Below are 20256 nucleotides of genomic sequence, written 5' to 3'. Positions count from 1 at the left end.
TATCTTGGATTTGGACTATTCGACACTTAGCTTTCGATAAAGCAACGTTCAAAACATTGAACATTCGCTCATTTAATAGGGAAGAATATAAATGAGCAACATAAATGTGTACTCATATATACACTTCTGTATTTGTGCCTACATGCACATACATACAGACGCGCACATAACACAAAGAGAGCAAATACACTTCTGAAAACTGAAAAATCAAACAAAGCATCTTGTGATTTTTTTTTTACATGCAAAACTAACATATTACATAAGATAAAATAAATAAAAGCATACCATGTTTAAGTTTAGATAACATAGACTTTTCAGCATCAACAGATGCACTCTTCCCGACTAGCAATCTTTTTGCTAAATCTTTCTTGTAAAATGCTTCAAAAACATCTTTTCCTGCAATAAAGCAAGATTGGCAAAATTATCTCTGAAATCACTCTCATAAAAGAAGCATTTCAACATTATTAGATTTTTTTTTTTTTTAACAGATTATTCGGGGATGATTGAACCTGTGCATTAAAGAGTTCAAAAGGCATAATGCTGAGAACCATTCTAAGCATGCACATGCAATTAACCAGAAAATGAGGACCAGGATGAACAGTATCACTACAGTCACTGATAGTCGATGCACTAACATCAGCTACATCAACAGGTACCTTTTCCAGCTAAGGGTTGTGACAAATTAGAATAAGTGAAGACTACATGCAAGAATTGTAGGCCAACTACAAAAATTCATATTCATTACACTAAGAGTACAGTTATAAGGTGAGTCAGACTGAAGGAGGGCTGCAACTCCTTTTCTTTATTTAGAGCTCGGTATCTAAGTGAATGCAAATGTTGACACACTGAAAATAACAAGATACAAAAACAAATCAACAGGTGAATTATCATTAATCCACACAATTAAAAAAATCTAGAAAGTCAGTTTAGACAAGAAGGTATAGCTGTGTAAGTTGCCACAACAATAGATGTTCAAATTCCTCACTGCTGCATAGCCTTTGGCTATATTTGTTGTATCCTACAACTGGCTTGCTTCACAAAGCTCTGGCTCCCTCCCACACCTTCACTCTGACTGCTGACTGGCTAGTCCCTTGGAGAGAAATCAACAGTCAGAATAGATAATTTCAGGATTTTCTTGTCCCTACAGAGAGAAAACGATTACTCATCCTGAACCTTAGAGATCAACAGCAACAAATAGCTTTACACTCCAACAGCTAACTACATATAGAAGAAGGGGGTGAATGATGAGTGTGGCTATTACAGCAGTGAGGAGTTCAAACACTGACTCTTAGGGCAAGAGCAACTTACACAGCTATAATATGGTCATTATTTTCATAGCTGCGGTAGCCCTTGGCTATATGGGTTGATTACCAGTACCTATCCAACCTCGGAGAAGGACAAGGGTCCATGAGCCCCTGGAGAATGGTCCTAGCAAAAAGAGTCCTGGACCTGGAAAAGGAATCCAGTATGTATTGCTTTATAAACATAAGTACTGAACACCATTGTCTCGAGAATGTTTCTGGAATCCATCACTTTCCAGTATGCCACTGTAGAAGTAAGCAGAATGTGCTTTGATATCACCTGGAATAGATATGTCAAGGTGGGGGAAAAATCAGTAACTGCAGACAACCATATCATAGTAGTTTATTTTAACATGGGTTGCCTTTTCTTGATGAGGTCCTGCTTACTGAGTAGGCACCGACTAGATTTTTTTTCTACTTGCTAATATGATTTTCTAGTAGAAGGCTTTCCTGCCTGCTTCAGTATAGTACAGTTTTGTACCTACCATAAATGTAGATGTTCGAGTGTAAACACTGCTGCAGTCATTACACTTGGGTTATCCTGCTGTCAGGCGGTTCCCCAGTCGGCCTGAGTTCCAAAGTCTTGGTCCGGCGTCGGTTGCTGTCGCCTCCTCCCTGACGTCAGTGTGACAGGGGTATATAAGATGCAGCAGACGCTATTTTCTTCAGTTTTTCTTGCCCCAGATGTCAAGTGCCCCCAAATAGGTAGCCAATTCAAACTGCTAGTAAAGTATACATAAGAAAAGCAAACAACAATTTTCAGTTACCAGCAAATACTACCCATAGGTAGTAAAGGGTAGAAGACATAGGTACGTACCAGCAAGTAAGAGGGGAAGGAGGGAGGGCAGCCTGGACTGCAGCAGTGTTTACACTCAAACATCTACATTTATGGTAGGTACAAAACTGTACTATGTTCATCGTGTTACACTGCTGCAGTCATTACACTTGGGTGGAATCCCAAAGCTGAGGTAGGGTGACTGGTTCTATAAGGCATTAGGGGTGGCTATAAGGCCCTGTAGCACACAGCAGTGGTGAAGCCAGCTCTGGATTTGGAGTATAAAGGCAAATGGTAATGCTTGGTGAAGGTATGCACAGAACTCCATGTTGTTGCTTCCAAGATATCCTTGGTAGGTACTCCTCTAAGGTAGGCAGTTGAAGTGGCTGTTGCCCTGGTGGAGTGAGATCTAATGCTGCTAGGTACACTTTTCCCATGGTGTGTATACCAGAAACGTATACAATGTCCTATCCATTTTCAAATAGTCTGTTTTGAAATGGCTTTTCCCTGTGCTCCTGCAGCATATGCTACCAATAATTGCTCAGATTTTCTGAAAGCTTTGGTTTTGTCCAAGTAGAAGCGTAACTGCCTGTGAATGTCCAAAGAATGCAGTAGTCTCTCCCCTTTATTCTGTGGTTTTGGATAAAAAGTTGGCAAGTGAATTGTTTGGTTTAGAGCCACACTTGATACCACCTTTGGCATAAACATAGGGTTAGTTCTTAAAGACACCCTGTCCTGGTGGAAAATGAGGAAAGGTTCCACTGCCATTAATGCCTGTAATTCTGAAACTCTTCGTGCTGATGTTAATGCCAGTAGCAGAGCAGTTTTCCAAGAGATATATTTTAATTATGCTGTGTTAGCTGGCTCAAAAGGAGGTAAAGTTAATTTTTCCAAAACAAAGTTGAGGTCCCAAGTTGGAGTAGGTACTCTACAGGGCGTTCTTATGTTTTTAGCCCCTCTGAGGTACTGTTTGAGCAAAGGATTAGAGAAAATTGGTGGATCCGTGTTGTAATGAGCAGAAATGGCAGAGGCGTGGATCTTGATGGATGAAAAGGAGAGGCCCTTGTCCAGCATCTCAGTTAAATATTGTAGAATCTGAGGCAAGTTTGGGACAAGAGGGTCAAGGCTGTGAGCCTGGTTCCAGGCACAGAATCTCTTCCATTTATCCGAATAGGCTTTCCTGGTACTAGGCCTTCTGGCCTCCAGAATGACATCCATAACAGCTTTGGAAAGAGGCATTGCTTGCTTGACTAAGGAATTTTCCATGCAGCTAGGTTTAAGGTCTTTAGCTGGTTGTGAAGTATCTGATTGTTGTGCTGAGTCAGCAAATGTGGGATTTGAGGCAAAATCCAGGGTGGTTCTTGTGCTAAGTTCTTTAAGATTGGGTACCAGTGCCGGTGTGGCCAGTCTGGTGCAATCAGAATCATCTTTGGCTCTTCTTGCCTGGCTTTTATGAGTACCTTTGGAAGGAGAGGTAGAGGTGAGAAAGCGTATACTTGTAGGTTTTTCCAGCTGAATGAGAGGGCATCCACTTTCCATTTCCATACTTGTGGATGGTAAGTCCTTATGCAGAATTTCTGTAGCTGGCAGTTCATTGGGGATGCAAACAGATCTATGTCCGGGCTCCACCATTTCTGTGTTATCATTCTGAATATTTGTGGATTCAATTCCCATTCGGATCCATGATGTTTTTGCTTAAGTCGTCTGCCAGTGTGTTTTTCTCTCCTGGCAGGAATTGTGCTTGCAGATGAACTTGGTAGTCTAGAGCTGTGTTCCACAAGGTCATGGCTTGTCTGCAGAGGGGGTAGGAGTGTGTGCCCCCTTGCTTGTTTATGTTCCACATAACTGTGGTGTTGTCTGTCTTTAGTAATAGTTGTCCTGGATGCAGCAGGTCCTTGAAAGCTATAAGGGCATTTTGTACAGCTAGCATCTCTTTTTGATTGATGTAAAGATGCCTTTGTTCTGCGGGCCACTCGCCCTGAATACATTTTCCTGCCATGTGTGCTCCCCAGGCGTAATCCGATACATCTGTTGTCAGTGTTTGCCTGGCTGTGGGTTGAGTAAAAGGCTGTCCCTTGTTGAGGTGACAAGCTTGAGCCCACCATCGAAACTCTTGTTGAAGGCAAGGAATTAGTGGTATAACTGTTTCCAAACTTTGACAGTGTTGAGACCATACACTCTTTAGGTACAATTGTAGTTTCCTCATATGCAGTCTGGCATATGGAATTAGTAGTATGCAAGATGCCATGTAACCCAAGGCCTGCAGAATTTTTCTTGCAGGGAGTTGGGTGTTTGTTGCCATCAATTGAAAGTACTGAGTCAGTTGTCCTTGCTTGTCTGGCATGAGATAAGCCATCTGGGCCGTTGTGTTCAAGCTGGCACCCAGGAATATTATCTCTTGTGAGGGCACTAGTTTTGATTTCTATTCGTTTACTGTGCACCCCAGGCAACTTAAGTTTTTTATGAATGCCAGATGCTTAGAAGAATGTCCTTGCTCTCTGCTTGAATCAGGCAGTCTTCCAGGTACGGATAAATTTGAATTCCTTTCTGTCTGCAAAATGCAATTACTGGTGCCAGGCACTTTGTGAAGACCCTGGGCGCAGTAGATAAGCCAAAGGGCAGTGCAGACAATTGATAGTGCATTGAACCAGCTATGAATCTGAGGCATCTTCTGCAGTTTTGTCTGATAGGGACATGCAGGTATGCCTCCTTGAGGTCCAAGGTAACGAGCCAAACTTTCTTGCCCAGCATAGGAAGAAGCAGCTGTAGAGTCAACATTTTGAATTTCGGAACATCCAGGTAAGTGTTTAGAGAAGAAAGATCCAGAATGGGCCTCCAGGCTTTGTCCTTTCTGGGAACCAGAAAGAGTAGAGTAAAATCCTTGTCCTTGCTCCTGCGGTGGTACCTTTTGAATAGCTCTCATGTCCATGAGTGCTGTAATTTGTTTTTGAGCCTCTGCCCATTGATCTGGTGGCAGATTTGGCATTCCTTTTAACCTTGGCAGAGTGTGAAAGTGGAACCTGTAACCTTGAGATACAATGTTGAGAACCCATTTGTCTTTGGTGATCCAATGCCAATTGTGATAGAAAAGTGCCAGTTTTCCTCCTAAGGGGGCTGCCAAGAGAGAGCTGTTTGGCAGCTGTAGTGGGAAGTCATTGAGGCTGCTTTTTATATGGTTGGGGCCTGTCTTCCCCTTCTTTCTGGCCTGGTGCACCCCATTGTCGAGGCCTGTAAGGACCTAGTGGTTGACCTCTACCTCTTGGATGTCTGTATCTGACCCTTTGAGGTCTGTCTGTAACTGGAAAGGACCAATTCTTTGTTGGCCAATTTCTGCTAAATCGAGGAGGCTGAACCTGTAAGAAATCCTTCACCATTTGCATAGATTTTGCCTTATCCTCCATCTTCTTTAATACCTCTTCTGCCTTAACTCCAAATAACACATCCCGCTGCAAAGGTGCATCCAATAATTTTGCTTTAACATGATCTGGTAACGTATGTTCTTTTAACCAAGCATGTCTTCTAATGACAGAGCCTGTAACTGCTGCTCTACACGAGGCCTCTAAAGAATCAAAACCACATTGCAAAGTATGCTTTCCCACTTGTTCAGCTGCATACAATAAATCCTGCATTTCTTTAAAATTAGGAGGATCTGAATCTGGAAGCATTTTTTGTTTCAACTGAGACATCAAAAATTGCTGATATTTTAGCATGTGAAACTGGCAATTTAAGGCTGTCATTGCTAAAGTTGCAGACGTATAAACTTTCTTTCCCCATCTGTCTAATGCTCTGGAATCTCTGTCAGAGGGAACTGGGTTTTTTGCTGATGAGGCCTTAATCCCTTTGGGTCCCTGAGAAATAGTTTCAGGGTCAGCAACAGGGCGTTTATATAGAAATTTGTGTGAGTCAGGGACTCTGTAATATCTATCAGGTTTAACTGGGGCTGGAGGTAAGGAGTCAGGATTTAAGCTGGATTCAGTATACACATCATCCACAATATCTAACACTGGCGAAATAGCAAGGGGTCTGTGTTGAGGTAATAAAAGGAAGTCTCTGAGCCTTTTCTTGGATTCTGAGTAATCCTGGCTTTCCCAATGGAAATGCTCCCTCATGGTATGTAAGGTTTCCCCAAAGGAGTAGTCCTCAGGCGGAGAGGCTGATGGAATTGATTCTTCAGCATAAGAATCCTCATAAGGGGGTAAAGAATATCCTAAGTCTGAGGATGAATCTGAAGAAATGGACACCTGGTCGGATGATTCATAGTCTGCATCCTGTCTGGGCCTTTTATCAGGTGGGGGGTAGGACCCCCTGATCAGGGTGATTAGGTCTTCAGCCATTTTGAGCATTTGTTTCTTAGGCGTGGAGGCCTGTCCTGGAGAATGCTGTATTTGTTTCCTTGTTTTTAAGAGAGGCTTAGACTTAGCAGAGGGTTTAATGCTTAACTGAGTAGGTCTGAAAACACCCTCTGAAGCTGTGGATTGCTCAGCTACTACGGTTCCCTCTGAAGGGTTAGTTTCGGTAGGCTGAAAAACTTGTGCGTCCGAAGGCCCAGCCAGCTCTGCATGGGAGTCAGAGGCGGCCTGTGGTTCTGCAGAAGCGGTCGTCAGGGGCTGTGAAGGCGCCTCGCTGAAAACCGGAGAACCGGCAACCGGCCTAGAAGAGGCCTCGTAGTCAGTTTTGGGTCTCGGATGCCTGTCCTTGTCTTTGCGCATTTTATGTATTCTGGTCATCGGAAGTTCCGACGGCATGGTGTAATTGAATTTTCTGCCAAAATAATGTTGGGCAAACTCAAACTGACGTTTAATAGTGCGCTTGTTAAACCTAGCACAAAACCGACAACCAGTGACGTCGTGGTCTGGGCCTAGGCATGGGATACAATGGGAATGGAATTCCTTATGAGGTATTTGCTTCCCACAAGAAATACAGTTATTAACTTTTACTGACATCAGTCTGAGGCAAGAAAAAGTTTCCCCAACGGGGTACTTAGCTTTGTAGAAGACTTTGGTTCTGGATTCGGAATGAAAATCTCAGGAGTCGGCCGACAGGCACTTGCGAACTGCTTTTGCTTCGGGCACCATGCGGCAAGAAAGACTGAAGAAAATGGCGTCGGCTGCATCTTATATACCCCTGTCATACTGACGTCAGGCAGGAGACGACAGCAACTGACGCCGGACCAAGACTTTGGAACTCAGGCCGACTGGGGAACCGCCTGACGTCAGGATAACCCAAGTGTAATGACTGCAGCAGTGTAACACGATGAACATCTGCTGCACATTCTCATGAAAAAAGTGTCTAAAAGGTATCAAAACTAAATAATATGGCCAGTTAGTTGAAGATGTTGTATCAAATGGTGTATCAAATTCCCAGTCTTCTGTAAATAAACCCAAACTGTAAGGAAACTTGTGGTAATGCCCCTTGGCCAATTCTGGAAGAAGGGAGAACCCATGTGACTGGAAAAAAAAAAGGAAGTCACCACAATTTTGGACAATCCGTCTGAATCTTCAGAATTACAATGGGAATCAGTGCAAAGGGTGAAAATGCATTAAGAAATATTTCTGACCACGGGAATGAGAAAGCATCCATCTTCTAGGCCTGTCTGCAAGGTGTCCTAGTGTAGAATTTGTTTAGTTGCCTGTTTTGAAAGGAAGTGAACAGATCTATTTGAGGTGTTCCCAACAACTGGATTAATTCCTGGAAGACCCATTTATTCAACTTTCATTTGTATCTGTCTTGCTCCTGCTCAGCTAGTCTGCCACTACATTTTGCTCTAAAAGAATGTAAGATGCTTGGAGGGTTAAATCATGCTGAACAGCTGAAGAGCTACCTCTCAAGTTATCATGGCTAGCCTGTAGGGAGGGGGTAAGACTTGGTGCCCCCACCCCAATTTATCCAATGCCAACTGTAACCTTCCTGAACCTCTTATCACACAAGAGTAATGCACTCTGCGCCAAAGGAGAACACTGAGAGCGCTTCTGGGACAGATACAGAAAGATAAGGCAGAGGGGGAGAAAACTGCTGGCATACTCGCTATGAAGGATTACACTGCCCCTTTTTCTGAAAAAGATACCTTTTTTTTTTTCCATGTTCCCCTCCTGTCATCTCTTTTGTTCCCTATTGGCAAGGAGGTGGCAGGGCTTGTTTATTTCATCTTTTAAATGCAGTAGAGAACTGGAGTAGTTTACAACAGGAGACTTGAAAAAATATTTTGAAACTCTCTGAATTAATTTCCCTGTTTCATTGGATTGTTTGAGAACAGGAGTAACACACAGCCCAAACAAAATCTCCTTATCTAAAGCAGAATTCAAAACTGCAGACTTCACTTCAACTGCAAATGTTTGGTTACATACCCAGACATATATCCTCAAATCTGCAACAGTAGCACTGGCCCTAGACACAGTATCTGGACAGTCATACAGACTCTTCAAAGCATGTCTACATACTTGGGAAAGAGTGGAAAAGTACAGCTACGTTAAGTCTTACCTGCAGCACTACATGTTCAGATTCCTCACTACCGTAGTGGCATTTCAGATATCTGCCAAGGTAACTCAGTAACGGCAAGATTTCAAAAGATCAGACTCCCCTCCCTCTCTCTCTTCCTGTGACAGCTGACTGGCTGTGCATATCCTTAGAGGGAGGACTATAGTTGTTACAAGGAATGAGCATTCAGGCTTGTTTGTATCCGCAAAGGAGAAGAAAGTACCTAAAGCCACAATTCTCTTGCAAGAGTAAATTCACAGCCATTCACAATACCATATAAAAAACAAATCCAACAACTGAATCAAAGAGAATGAAACCTACTTCAACTATGCACAAACTGGGGGAATGGCGAGTGGGGGCCGCTATCAAGGCAGTAAAAATTTTTAACTTCTGTTTCTGGTAAGACCTGCACAGCTGTACAATGTTCATCATTCCCACTGCCTAAGTAGGACTTTGTGGAGATTCCCAAAGCCTAGCCTAAATGGGAGGTGGCAGGATAAGAATCCAGGAGACCCTGGAGAGTGGTCCTACCAAACCCTGCTCTGGACCTTGAAAAGGAATACAGTTTGTAGTGCTTTGTGAACAGAGGGACCAGATCGCTACCTTTTGAATGCTTCTAGAGTCCACCCTTTTCCAATATGCCATCGAAGACAATAAAGCCCTATCCAAGTGAGCCTTAACCTTGCCTGAAGGAGACTTACCAGAGTGGAAGTAACAGAAAACAAAAGCAGAGGACAACCATCATGCAAAGAGTACACTTAGTGACAAGCTAACCTTTCTTAGTCCCTGTACAAGAGACAAACAGCTGTTCAGCACACCTAAAGGTCTTTGTTCTCTAAAGGTAGTACCTGAGCTGCCTGTGTGCATCCAAGGTATGAAGAATCTTTGCTCCCTTGTTTTTTGGATTAGGACTGAACACTGGGAGAGATATGGCTTGATTCAAGGTAAATTCAGAAACAACTTTAGACATGAAAGATGGATTAGTCCTTAACACAATCCTGTCCTTGTGAAAAAATCAGATAGTGTTGGCCCACCAGGAGAGCTTACAGATCAGACACTCACCGTGAAAGTGTCAGAGTAATTAGTAAAATAGCCTTACAAGTAATGAACCGTAAATCAGCCTGACAGGCACAATCAAAAGGAAGTGAAGTTAATTTTTCAAGAAAGAAGTCAAGATCCCAGGCAGGAGGATTTTGCTTTGAGAAGTCTTATATGCAACACTTGTTTCATAAACTGACCATAAAAGTGGACAAAAAACAGGGTTGCATAGGCAAGCAAGCTGAGATGGCTGCAAGATGCAACTCTGACAGAAGCACATGACAAGCCATCTATAAGTAGGTCACACAAACATTTCAAAACTAGATAGGTCAAAACCCCTTTGGGATTTCTGTTACTGACTAGGCACCACCTAGAAAATCTCTTTTTAGTTGCAGATTTTCCTGTCTCTTTAAATACCTGCTGCACATTCACATGAAAAAAATTGCCTAAAAAGTGTCAAAATGGAATTGATCCTGCTGTCAGCTGAACTTGCTCTAAAATCCATGTGCAATATTCACCCCTTGACGCAATATGAAAGATCCAGTCTATGAGGAATCTTGCGGTAACTGCCCTTGTCAAAGTCCATTAAAAGGGAGAAACTTCTCTGCCTGGGCCAAAAGCCAATTATGAAAATGATCTTTGGTAATTCTTTCTTTCTCTTTAGAAGTACCCTGGGAATCATCAGAAAGGGTGGAAATCCACAGAGGAACAGTCCTGACCATGGGCATGATACATCATGTCTTCCAAGCATAGCTGCAAGGATGTTTTGGACAGAATTTCTTCAGTTGTCCATTTTGAAGGGAGGTGTGCAGATCTACTTGAGGTGTTCCCCACATCTGGATCATGTCCTGGAAGACCTATACATGGAGTTTCCAGTTGTGAAGGTCTGTCCAGGATCTGCTTAGTATGTATGCCACTGCATTTTGTTCTGATGGATTGTAGTATGTATGCCACTGCAGTTTGTTCTGATGGATTGTACAAGTCCTGAAGAGTCAAAGAAGGCTGTACAGCCAGCTCCCAAGACATCACTGCCAAATGGCAAAGAGGGTATGACCTTTTACCCCCCTTTTTTTCAGGCACCAGATAATGGTAATGCTGTGTGTGACCACTAGAAGAGGGCCTGGAGTCCATAAATAGTGAAGAACTTTTAAAGTGTGAATCACTGCCAACATCTCTTTTACATTTTTCTTTGCTGTGTCTGGAGGACCCACACAAGCTTTACACTTGAACTCCGATGAATACTGTTCACGACACAAAGTCTGAAGAGTTCATCTAGACAGATTCATCTGGAGTTTGAAGACAAAAAGTGAGTCCTAGATTCAGAGACAGTTGATACCTTCACCACTGCAGCTCCTCTTTCAAAAATCCCAGTACTAGCACCTGGAAATCCAAGGGATAAAGGTGCCGGGTCCAACAATTCTTCATGTGCCACTGAATTTTTCCCACGGGTAGTCTAGCTAGTGCCATCATGAGGCTCACTGATGCCATGAGACCTAGAATTTTGAGGAGCTTTCCTGCTGAGGTCACGTCTAGGAAAGAAAACCCAAGAAAATGATGTGATTGTCTTCTAGTAGGAATGTTATCCTTTTTTACTGCATCTATCCAACGCCATAGAAAAACAATTCATTGGAGGTTCAAAATGAAGCTCAGTTGGGGAAATAGGGTGCAATCTTGTCTTAGGACTCGAAGCACCTGGATACAGAATCTGCACAAATCAGCAACTATTGGGGACAGACACTTTGTAAATACCTCAGGTGTAGCAGATAGCCAAAAAGGGTAATGCAGAAAACTGATGATGTAAGCCAGACAGAGCTAATCATAAAAAATTGCCTGAAATTGGGAGGAATGGGAAAATTATGACAAGCATCATTGAGATCTAGAGTCACTATGAAACAGAGATCTGGAAGCAACACTGAACAGACTGTAAAATAAGTATTTTTAATTTTGTACCATTTACAAAAGTGTTTAGAAAGGACAAATCTACGATACGTTTGTATTTTCCTTTTTTTCTGGTACCAAAAAGATTCTGGAGTAAAATCATTTCCTTTGTGTATCACAGGCACTGTCTCTATGGTATAAAAAATACAGTGGTGTACACTTACTATAAATGTAGATGTTCAAGTGTATTCACTGTTGCAGCCATCACATTTGGGTTATCTGCTTGCAGTAGCCCTCAGTTGGCCCGATTATCAAAGTCTTGGGTCCTGCGTCTGTTGCTGTCCCATCTTCCATGACGTCAGGTCATCAGGGGTATAAAGCATGCAGCCAACGCCATTACATTAGTTTTTCTTGCCCCAGATGTCAGGTGGCCCCCTTAATGGGAAGCAATTATATATATATATATATATATATATCTATACACACATATATATATATATATATATATCTATACACACATATATATACACACACACACACACACACACACACACACACATGGTTATACCGCCAACAAAAAAGCAAATACACCAAAAAGCTTTTAAGTATACTAACGGAGAATATGGGTATAGCCAAAGGAAGTCAGGGGGCTGGAGGGGAGGGTAACCAGGATTGCAACAATGAATACACTCGACCATCTACATTTATGGTAAGTGTACACAACTGTACTATGTTCTTCATCTTTTACTGTTGCAGTCATCACATTTGGGTAGATTCCCAAAGCTCAGGATGGGAGGAGGAATTTAGAAAGCATTAGGACCAGCTATAAGGCCCTGCAAGACTGCAGTGGCAAAGCCAGCTCTGGATTTAAAGAAAATTGGCAAATGGTAATGCTTGGTGAAAGTATGTACAGCACTCCAAGTAGCAGCTTCTAGGATGTCTCTGGTAGGGACACCTCTGAGAAAGGCTGTAGAGGTAGATGCAGCACGGGTAATGGGGTCTAATTGCCTGTAGGATAGGTTTTCCATGGTGCTTATAGCAAAAATGAAAGCAATGGCCTATCCACTTAGAAATGGTTTGCTTTGAAATACCCTTCCCCTCTGCCCCTGCAGCAAAATGCCACCAGCATTTCAGATTTCCTTTGAGGTTTAGTCCTGTCCAAGAATCTAAGTTGTCTGTGCACATCTAGGGAATGCAGTATCCGTTCCCCTTTGTTCTGTGGATTAGGAAAGAAGGTTGGCAAATGAACTGACTGATTAAGAGCCACTGGATACCAACTTGGCCATGAAAGAGGGATTGATCCTGAGGGACACCCTGTCCGCATGAAAGATGATGAATGGCTCCACTGCCATAAGGGCCTGTAATTCAGATACCCTTCTTGCTGAAGTGACTGCTAAAAGGAAAGCTGTTTTCCAAGAAAGGAATTTTAACTTTGCAGTTATAGCTGGCTCAAAAGGGGAAAAGTGAGTTTTTCCAATATAAAATTAAGGTCCCAGGCTGGAGATGGGGCTCTACTGGATCGTCTTAAGTTTTTGGCCCCTCTGAGGAAAGTACAGTTGTGTACACTTACCGTAAATGTAGATGTTCGAGTGTATTCACTGTTGCAGTCATCACATTTGGTTTATCTGCTTGCAGTAGCCCTCAGTCGGCCTGATTAACAAAGTCTTGGGTCCTGCGTCTGTTGCTGCCCCTTCTTCAGTGACGTCAGGTCAGCAGGCGTATAAAACATGTAGCCGATGTCATTACATCAGTTTTTCTTGCCCCAGATGTCAGGTGCCCCACAAATGGGGAGCAAAATATATATAAATATATAATTAGAAGCACAAAAATATACCTCCAAACAAAAGCAAATACACCAAAAAGGCTTTAATCATAGTAAAAGAAAGAAGAGGTATAGTCAAAGAAAAACAGGGGGATGGAGGTTGGGTAACCAGGACTGCAACAGTGAATACACTCGAACATCTACATTTATGGTAAGTGTACACAACTGTACTATGTTCATCGTGTTTCACTGTTGCAGTCATTACATTTGGGTAGATTCCCAAAGCTAAGGTTGGGAGGATGGATTTATACAGCATTAGGACCAGCTATAAGGCCCTGCAAAACAGCAGTGGCAAAGCCAGCTCTGGATTTAGAGAAAATTGTAAGTGGTAATGCTTGGTGAAAGTATGAACTGAACTCCAGGTAGCAGCTTCCAGAATATTCCTGGTAGGAACACCTCTGAGAAAGGCTGCTGAAGTAGATGCAGCCCTGGTGGAATGAGATCTGATCCCCTGGGGGATAGGTTTTCCATGGTGCTTATAACAGAAATGAATACAATGGCTTATCCATTTAGAAATGGTTTGCTTTGAAATAGCCTTCCCCTCTGCCCCTGCAGCAAATGCTACCAGCAGTTGTTCAAATCTTCTTCGGGATTTAGTCCTGTCCAAGTAGAATCTAAGTTGTCTGTGTACATCCAATGAATGCAGAATCCGCTCTCCCTTGTTCTGTGGATTGGGAAAGAAAGTTGGCAAATGAATGGACTGATTAAGAGCCACACTGGATACCACCTTGAGCATGAATGATGGATTGGTCCTGAGTGACACCCTGCCCGCATGACAGATGATATCCTTCTAGCTAAAGTGATTGCTAAAAGGAAGGCTGTTTTCCAGGAAAGAAATTTTAAGTCTGCAGTCGCAGCTGGCTCAAAAGGAGGTAGAGTGAGTTTCTCCAATGCAAAGTTAAAGTCCCAGGCAGGGGTTGGAGCTCTCCTGGGTGGTCTCAAGTTTTTGGTCCCACTGAGATACTGCTTTAGAAGAGAATGAGAGAAGAGGGGGGGGGGTATGTGCTGCAATGAGCTGAAATGGCTGAGGCATGGATTTTTATGGAAGAAAAAGACAGGCCCTTGTGAAGCACCTCGGTTAAGTATTGCAAAATCAGAGGTAAATTGGGCACTGCTGTGCTAATCCCTTGAGATTAATTCCAGGCACAGAATCTTTTCCATTTGTCAGCATAAGATCTTTTAGTACTAGGCCTTCTCGCCTCCAAAATTACATCCATCACAGGTTTGCTGAGGGATGCTAAGAGGGAATTTAAGTGATTAGCCAAGCTGCAAGATTCAATGTTTGGAGCTGAAGGTGTAGAATCTGGTTCTCCTGTTGAGACAGTAAGGAAGGTGTCTGAGGCAGGTGCCACGGAGAAATGTGTGACACACTGCGCAGGAGTGGGTACCAGTGTTGGCGAGGCCAGTCTGGAGCAACCAAAATAATTTTTGGTTTGTCCTGTTTGACTTTTAGTAGAACATTTGAGAGCAAAGGCAGAGGGGGAAAGGCATAGACTGTAGGTTTTTCCAGCTGAAGGACAGAGCATCCACTTTCCAGGCTTTTTTGTGAGGAGTTCTTGTGCAAACTTTTTCCAACTGGTAGTTCTGGGGTGAGGCAAAAAGATCTATGTCTGGGCTCCCCCATTTGCGTGTCAACATGTTGAAAATCCGTAGTTCCAGTTTCCATTCGTGAGGGTACATGATATTTCTGCTTAGTTCGTCTGCCAGAACATTCTGCTTTCCAGGCAGGAATTGTGCTTGTAGTTGTACTTGGTAGCTCAAGGCCGTGTTCCACAATGCCATGGCTAGTCTGCAGAGGGGCTAGGAATGCGTACCCCCCTGCTTGTTTATGTACCACAAAACAATGGTGTTGTCTGTCTTTATCAGTAATTGTCCTGGATGAAGGTAGTCCTTGAAGGCTGTCAGTGCATTCTGTACAGCTACCATTTCTTTTTGATTGATATGAAGGTGCACTTGATTTGGGCTCCATTTGCCCTGAATGCACTTCCCTGCCAGATGAGCCCCCCATGCATAGTCGGATGCGTCTGTAGTTAGGGCGGCAGCAGGTGGAGTGAATGGCAGTCCCTTGTTTTGGTGGCAGGCCTCTGCCCACCATAGGAACTCCTGTTGCAGGCAAGGTATGATAGGAATCATTGTTTCCAGGCTGTGATAATGTTGACTCCATAAACTTTTTAAGTACCACTGAAGTTTCCTCATATGCAGTCTTGCATATGGAATTAGAAGAATGCAGGAGGCCATGAACCCCAAGGCTTGCAGTATTTGCCTTGCAGATAGCAGGGTTTTTGTGGCCACCTGTTTGAAGTAAGTCACCAAATGAATTTGCTTTTCTGGCGTAAGGAAAGCCATCTGGGCAGTTGTATTCAAGCTTGCACCCAGGAATGTAATCTTTTGAGAGGGTACAGGTTAAGATTTCGTTTCATTTATAGTGTACCCTAGACAGGTTACAACTCTTTTTACAAACGCCAGATGTTTTAGAAGAACGGTCTGATTTTTTGCCTGAATTAGACAATCGTCCAGGTATGGAAATATTTGAATATTTCTTTGCCTGCAAAATGCAATTACTGGAACCAGGCACTTTGTGAATACCCTGGGCGCAGTAGACAAGACAAAGGGCAGTGCAGAGAACTGATAATGCATGCAGCCTGCTTTGAAGCGTAGGAATCTTCTGCAAGATTCCCTGATTGGGATATGCAGGTAAACCTCTTTTAAGTCGAGAGTTGCCAACCAGGCATCCTTGCCTAGCATAGGAAGTAACTGGTGAAGAGTCAGCATCTTGAATTTTGGAATGTCCAGAAAGGTGTTTAGAGTAGACAGGTCCAGAATTGGACGACATGATTTGTCTTTTCTGGGTAACAGGAAAAGTCTGGAACAGAAACCTTGTCCCTTTTTCCTCTTCTGGTACTAGTTGAATAGCCCCCATGTTTCGGAGGGTAAATACTTGTTTCTGAGCCTCTGCCCACTGATTTGGGGGCAGGGCTGGCCACCCGTTTGGAGTTGGCAGCGTGTGGAAATGAAACCCGCACCCCTGGGACACTATATTTAAAACCCATTTGTCCTGGGTTATAAGTTGCCAGTTTCTTGAATGAAGAGCCAGTTTTCCCCCAAAGGGGCGGCTAAGAGGTAAGTGCTTGGTAATTTCAAAGAGAAGTCATTGAGACTGTTTACCATAGGGTGGTGCCTTGTTGTTTCCAGATTGGGAATTGGAAGCACCCCATTGCTTAGTTCTGAAAGTCCCTTGGGACTGAAACCTGGTGCTTTTGGAATGACTAGGTTTGGTCGTAGTGGCTCTGGAAGGAACTGGAAAGGACCAGTTCTTAGTAGGCCAATGCCTACTAAATCAAGGAGGTTGCACTAGTAAGAAATATTTCACAGTTTGCATAGACTTAGCTTTATCTTCCATCTGTTTTAGAACTTCTTCAGCCTTAATGCCAAAATGGCGGTCCTGCTGTAAAGGAGCATCCAAAAGTTTTGCTTTAACATGATCAGGCAGAGATTGCTCCTTAAGCCAAGCATGCCTTCTAAGCACAGACCCAGTAACAGCAACCCTAAAAGAGGCTTCTAAAGAATCAAAACCACTTTGCAAAGTATGTTTGCCAACTTGTTCAGCTGAATGCAATAAATCCTGTAAATCTTTATTCTCCACACAGTCAGAAATCAACATCATTTTCTGTTTAAGCAGTCCCATGATATGCTGTCGATATTTTAGCATATGGAATTGACAGTTTAAAGCCCTGATTGCTAAGGTTTGCAGGAGTATAAACCTTTTTACCCCATCTATCCAGTGCCCTGGAGTCTCTACCAGAAGGGGTAGGATTTTTAGCAGTAGAAGCCTTAATGCCCTAGGGCCCCTGAGAAATGGTTTCAGGGTCCGCAACAGGATTTTTGAAAAGGAATTTGTGGGACTCAGGAACCCTGTAGTACCTGTCTGGTTTGCTAGGGGCTGGAGGCAAGGAATCAGGGACCATACTGGATTCTGAAAACACATCAACAATATCGAGAACAGGAGGTATAGCCAAAGGCCTATGCTGAGGAAGAAGGAAATCCCTAAGCCTCTTTTTGGATTCAGAGAAATCTTGACTATGCCAGTGGAAATGCTCCCTTAAGGTATGTAAAGTTTCCCCAAAAGAGAAATCCTCAGGCAGAGAAGCAGAGGGAATGGAATCCTCTGCATCAGAGCCCTCATAAGTAGGTATGGACAAATCCAGATCATTATAAGAGTCAGAAGAAACAGAGTCCTGTTCAGAAGATTCATAGTCAAATTCAATCCTAAGCATCTTGGAGGGAGGGGGTTGACTACCCCTTATTAGAGTAATTAAATCTTCAGCCATTTTGATCATCTGTTTTTTAGGCATAGGGGCCTGAATATGTGGCCTGGGCATTGTTTTTTTAGACACAGATCAAGATTTAGGCCCGTAGTTGGAGTCGATTTAATACGCAAGTCTGTAGGCCTGAATACACCCTCAGAAGCCGGTGTCTGCTCAGCGGCTCCGGACCCACCCAAGGTAGAGACATCCGCGGGTTCCATATGTGAAGCATCTTGCAGCATACCGAACTCCGAATGGGTCTCAGTAGAGGCCTGCAAATCAGAAGTGGCGGGTATCAGGGGCTGCAAAAGCACCTCACTGAGTAGCGGCGAACTGGCGAATGGCTTAGAAGCATCGTCGGCAGTTTTGGACCTCAACGGCCAGTCTCCGTCTTTTTCTTTGCGTTTTTTCGGTATTTCGGTAGTCGGATGGCTAACCGACATCATTTCTGGATAATTAAACCGAGAACCGAAATACTTTGAAACAAAAATATACTGACGATGGATAGTGCGCTGATTAAATAAAGCACAAAACCGACAGCAAGTTACATCGTGGTCAGAGCCTAGGCAAGGAATACAGTAGAAATGAAAATCCTTATGAGGTATTTGCTTCCCACAAGTAATACAATTATTAACTTTTACTGACATCGGGAAGGAGCAAGAAAAAGTTTCCCCAACGGGGTACTTAGCTTTCAGTTGAAGACTTTGGTTCTGAAACTCGAAAAAGTACAGTTGTGTACCTACCATAAATGTAGATCTTCGAGTGCATTCACTGTTGCAGTCATTACACTTGGGTTGTCCTGCTGGCAGGCAACCCGCAGTCGGCCTGAATTTCAAAGTCCTGGTCCGGCGTCAGATGCTGTCGCCTCTTCCCTGACGTTAGTGCGCCAGGGGTATAAAAGATGCAGCCGATGCCATTTTCTTCAGTTTTTCTTGCCCCAGATGTCAGGTGCCCCCAAAAGGGTAGGCTGTAAAAATGATGATTATAAAAAAGCATGCACATAACCTTCATCTACAAGCAAATACACCACATAGGCTGTATAGAATAGATAGGTACAGATAAGTCCCAGCAAAGAAAAAGGGGGATGGTGGGAGGGTAACCTGGACTGCAACAGTGAATACACTCGAACATCTACATTTATGGTAGGTACATAACTGTACTATGTTCGTGTTTCACTGTTGCAGTCATTACACTTGGGTTGAATCCCAAAGCTGAGGTTGGGTGGCTGGGCCTAAATAGAGTTTGGAGTGGCTATGAAGCCCTGCAGAAATGCAGTGGCAAAGCCTGCTCTGGATTTAGAGTAGAGAGGTAAATGGTAGTGTTTTGTAAAAGTGTGCACTGAAGTCCATGTTGCAGCCTCCAAAATATCATTGGTTGGTACTCCTCTGAGGAAGGCTGCTGCTCTGGTAGAATGTGGCCTAATGCCCTTGGGCACTGATTTGCCATGTTGTGAATAGCAGAAATGAATGCAGTGGCCTATCCATTTTGAAATAGTCTGCTTTGAAATGGCTTTTCCTTGGGAACCTGCAGCATATGCCACTAAGAGTTGTTCAGTCTTTCTGAAGGCTTTAGTCTTGTCCAAGTAAAAGTGTAGCTGTCTGTGTATGTCCAAAGTATGCAGAAGTCTCTCCCCCTTATTCTGTGGGTTTGGATAAAAGGTAGGCAAATGTATGGTTTGGTTAAGAGCCATGCTGGACACTACCTTAGGTATAAATGTGGGGTTTGTCCTTAGAGAAACCCTGTCCTGATGAAAAATAATAAAAGGTTCCACAGCCATTAGTGCCTGTAACTCTGAGACTCTTCTTGCTGAAGTTATTGCTAGGAGAAGAGCGGCTTTCCATGACAAGTATTTTATCTCTGCTGTATTGGCTGGCTCAAAAGGAGGCAGTGTGAGTTTTTCCAAGACAAAAATGAGGTCCCATGTAGGCAGTGGAGCTCCCCTTGGAGGTCTTATGTTTTTGGCCCCTCTGAGAAACTGCCTTAGCAGTGGATGAGAAAAAAAATCGGTGGGTCCGTATTGTAATGAACTGAAATGGCAGAGGCATGGATCTTAATTGATGAGAAGGATAGGCCTTTGTCCAGTATCTCAGTTAGGAATTGCAAAATCTGAGGAATATTTGGTTCATGCGAGTCAATTCCCTACGCTTGGTTCCAAGCACAGAATCTCTTACATTTTTCTGCATAAGATTTTCTGGTGCTGGGCCTCCTGGCCTCCAAAATAACATCCATAATTGCTTTAGACAGAGGTGTGTTCTGAATGATTACATTATCCGCCATGCAGCCAGATATAGGGTTTTGAGTTGGCTGTGCAGGATCTGATTGTTCTGTTGGGTCAGTAAATGAGGTATTAGAGGCAATTGTCCAGGCTGGGCCTTGAGACAAGCTCTTTAGGATTGGGTACCAGTGCTGGCATGGCCAGTCTAGGGCAATCATTATCATTTTTGGCTTCTCTTGTCTGACCTTTAGGAGTACCTTGGAGAGGAGAGGAGGGAAGGCATATACTGTAAGGGCTTTCCAGCTGAATGAAAGGGCGTCCGCTTTCCATGCTTGCTTGTGATAAGTCCAAGTGCAGAATCTCTGTAGTTAGCAGTTGTGAGGGGAGGCGAATAGATCTATGTCTGGGCATCCCCATTTCCCTGTTATCATGTTGAAGATTTGTGGATC

At 43.4% G+C, this 20256-nt stretch overlaps 1 protein-coding gene across 1 annotated transcript in view; it reads right to left on the bottom strand.

The window, feature by feature from the left end:
• CUL4B (cullin 4B) overlaps positions 1-20256 on the bottom strand; it is a 3236793-nt gene that overhangs the window by 1321497 nt on the left and 1895040 nt on the right. Inside the window, exon 13 of the mRNA XM_044057336.1 lies at positions 286-396. Coding sequence (XP_043913271.1) covers positions 286-396 — 111 coding nt within the window. The remainder of the gene's footprint in view (positions 1-285; positions 397-20256) is intronic.

Source organism: Protopterus annectens, chromosome 15.part0 (assembly GCF_019279795.1).
Source record: "Protopterus annectens isolate FY-2018-M chromosome 15.part0, PAN1.0, whole genome shotgun sequence".
Classification (NCBI taxonomy): Eukaryota; Metazoa; Chordata; order Ceratodontiformes; family Protopteridae; genus Protopterus; species Protopterus annectens.
The sequence above is the reverse complement of the archived record's forward strand: the minus strand, read 5'-3'. Positions and strand labels throughout refer to the sequence as shown.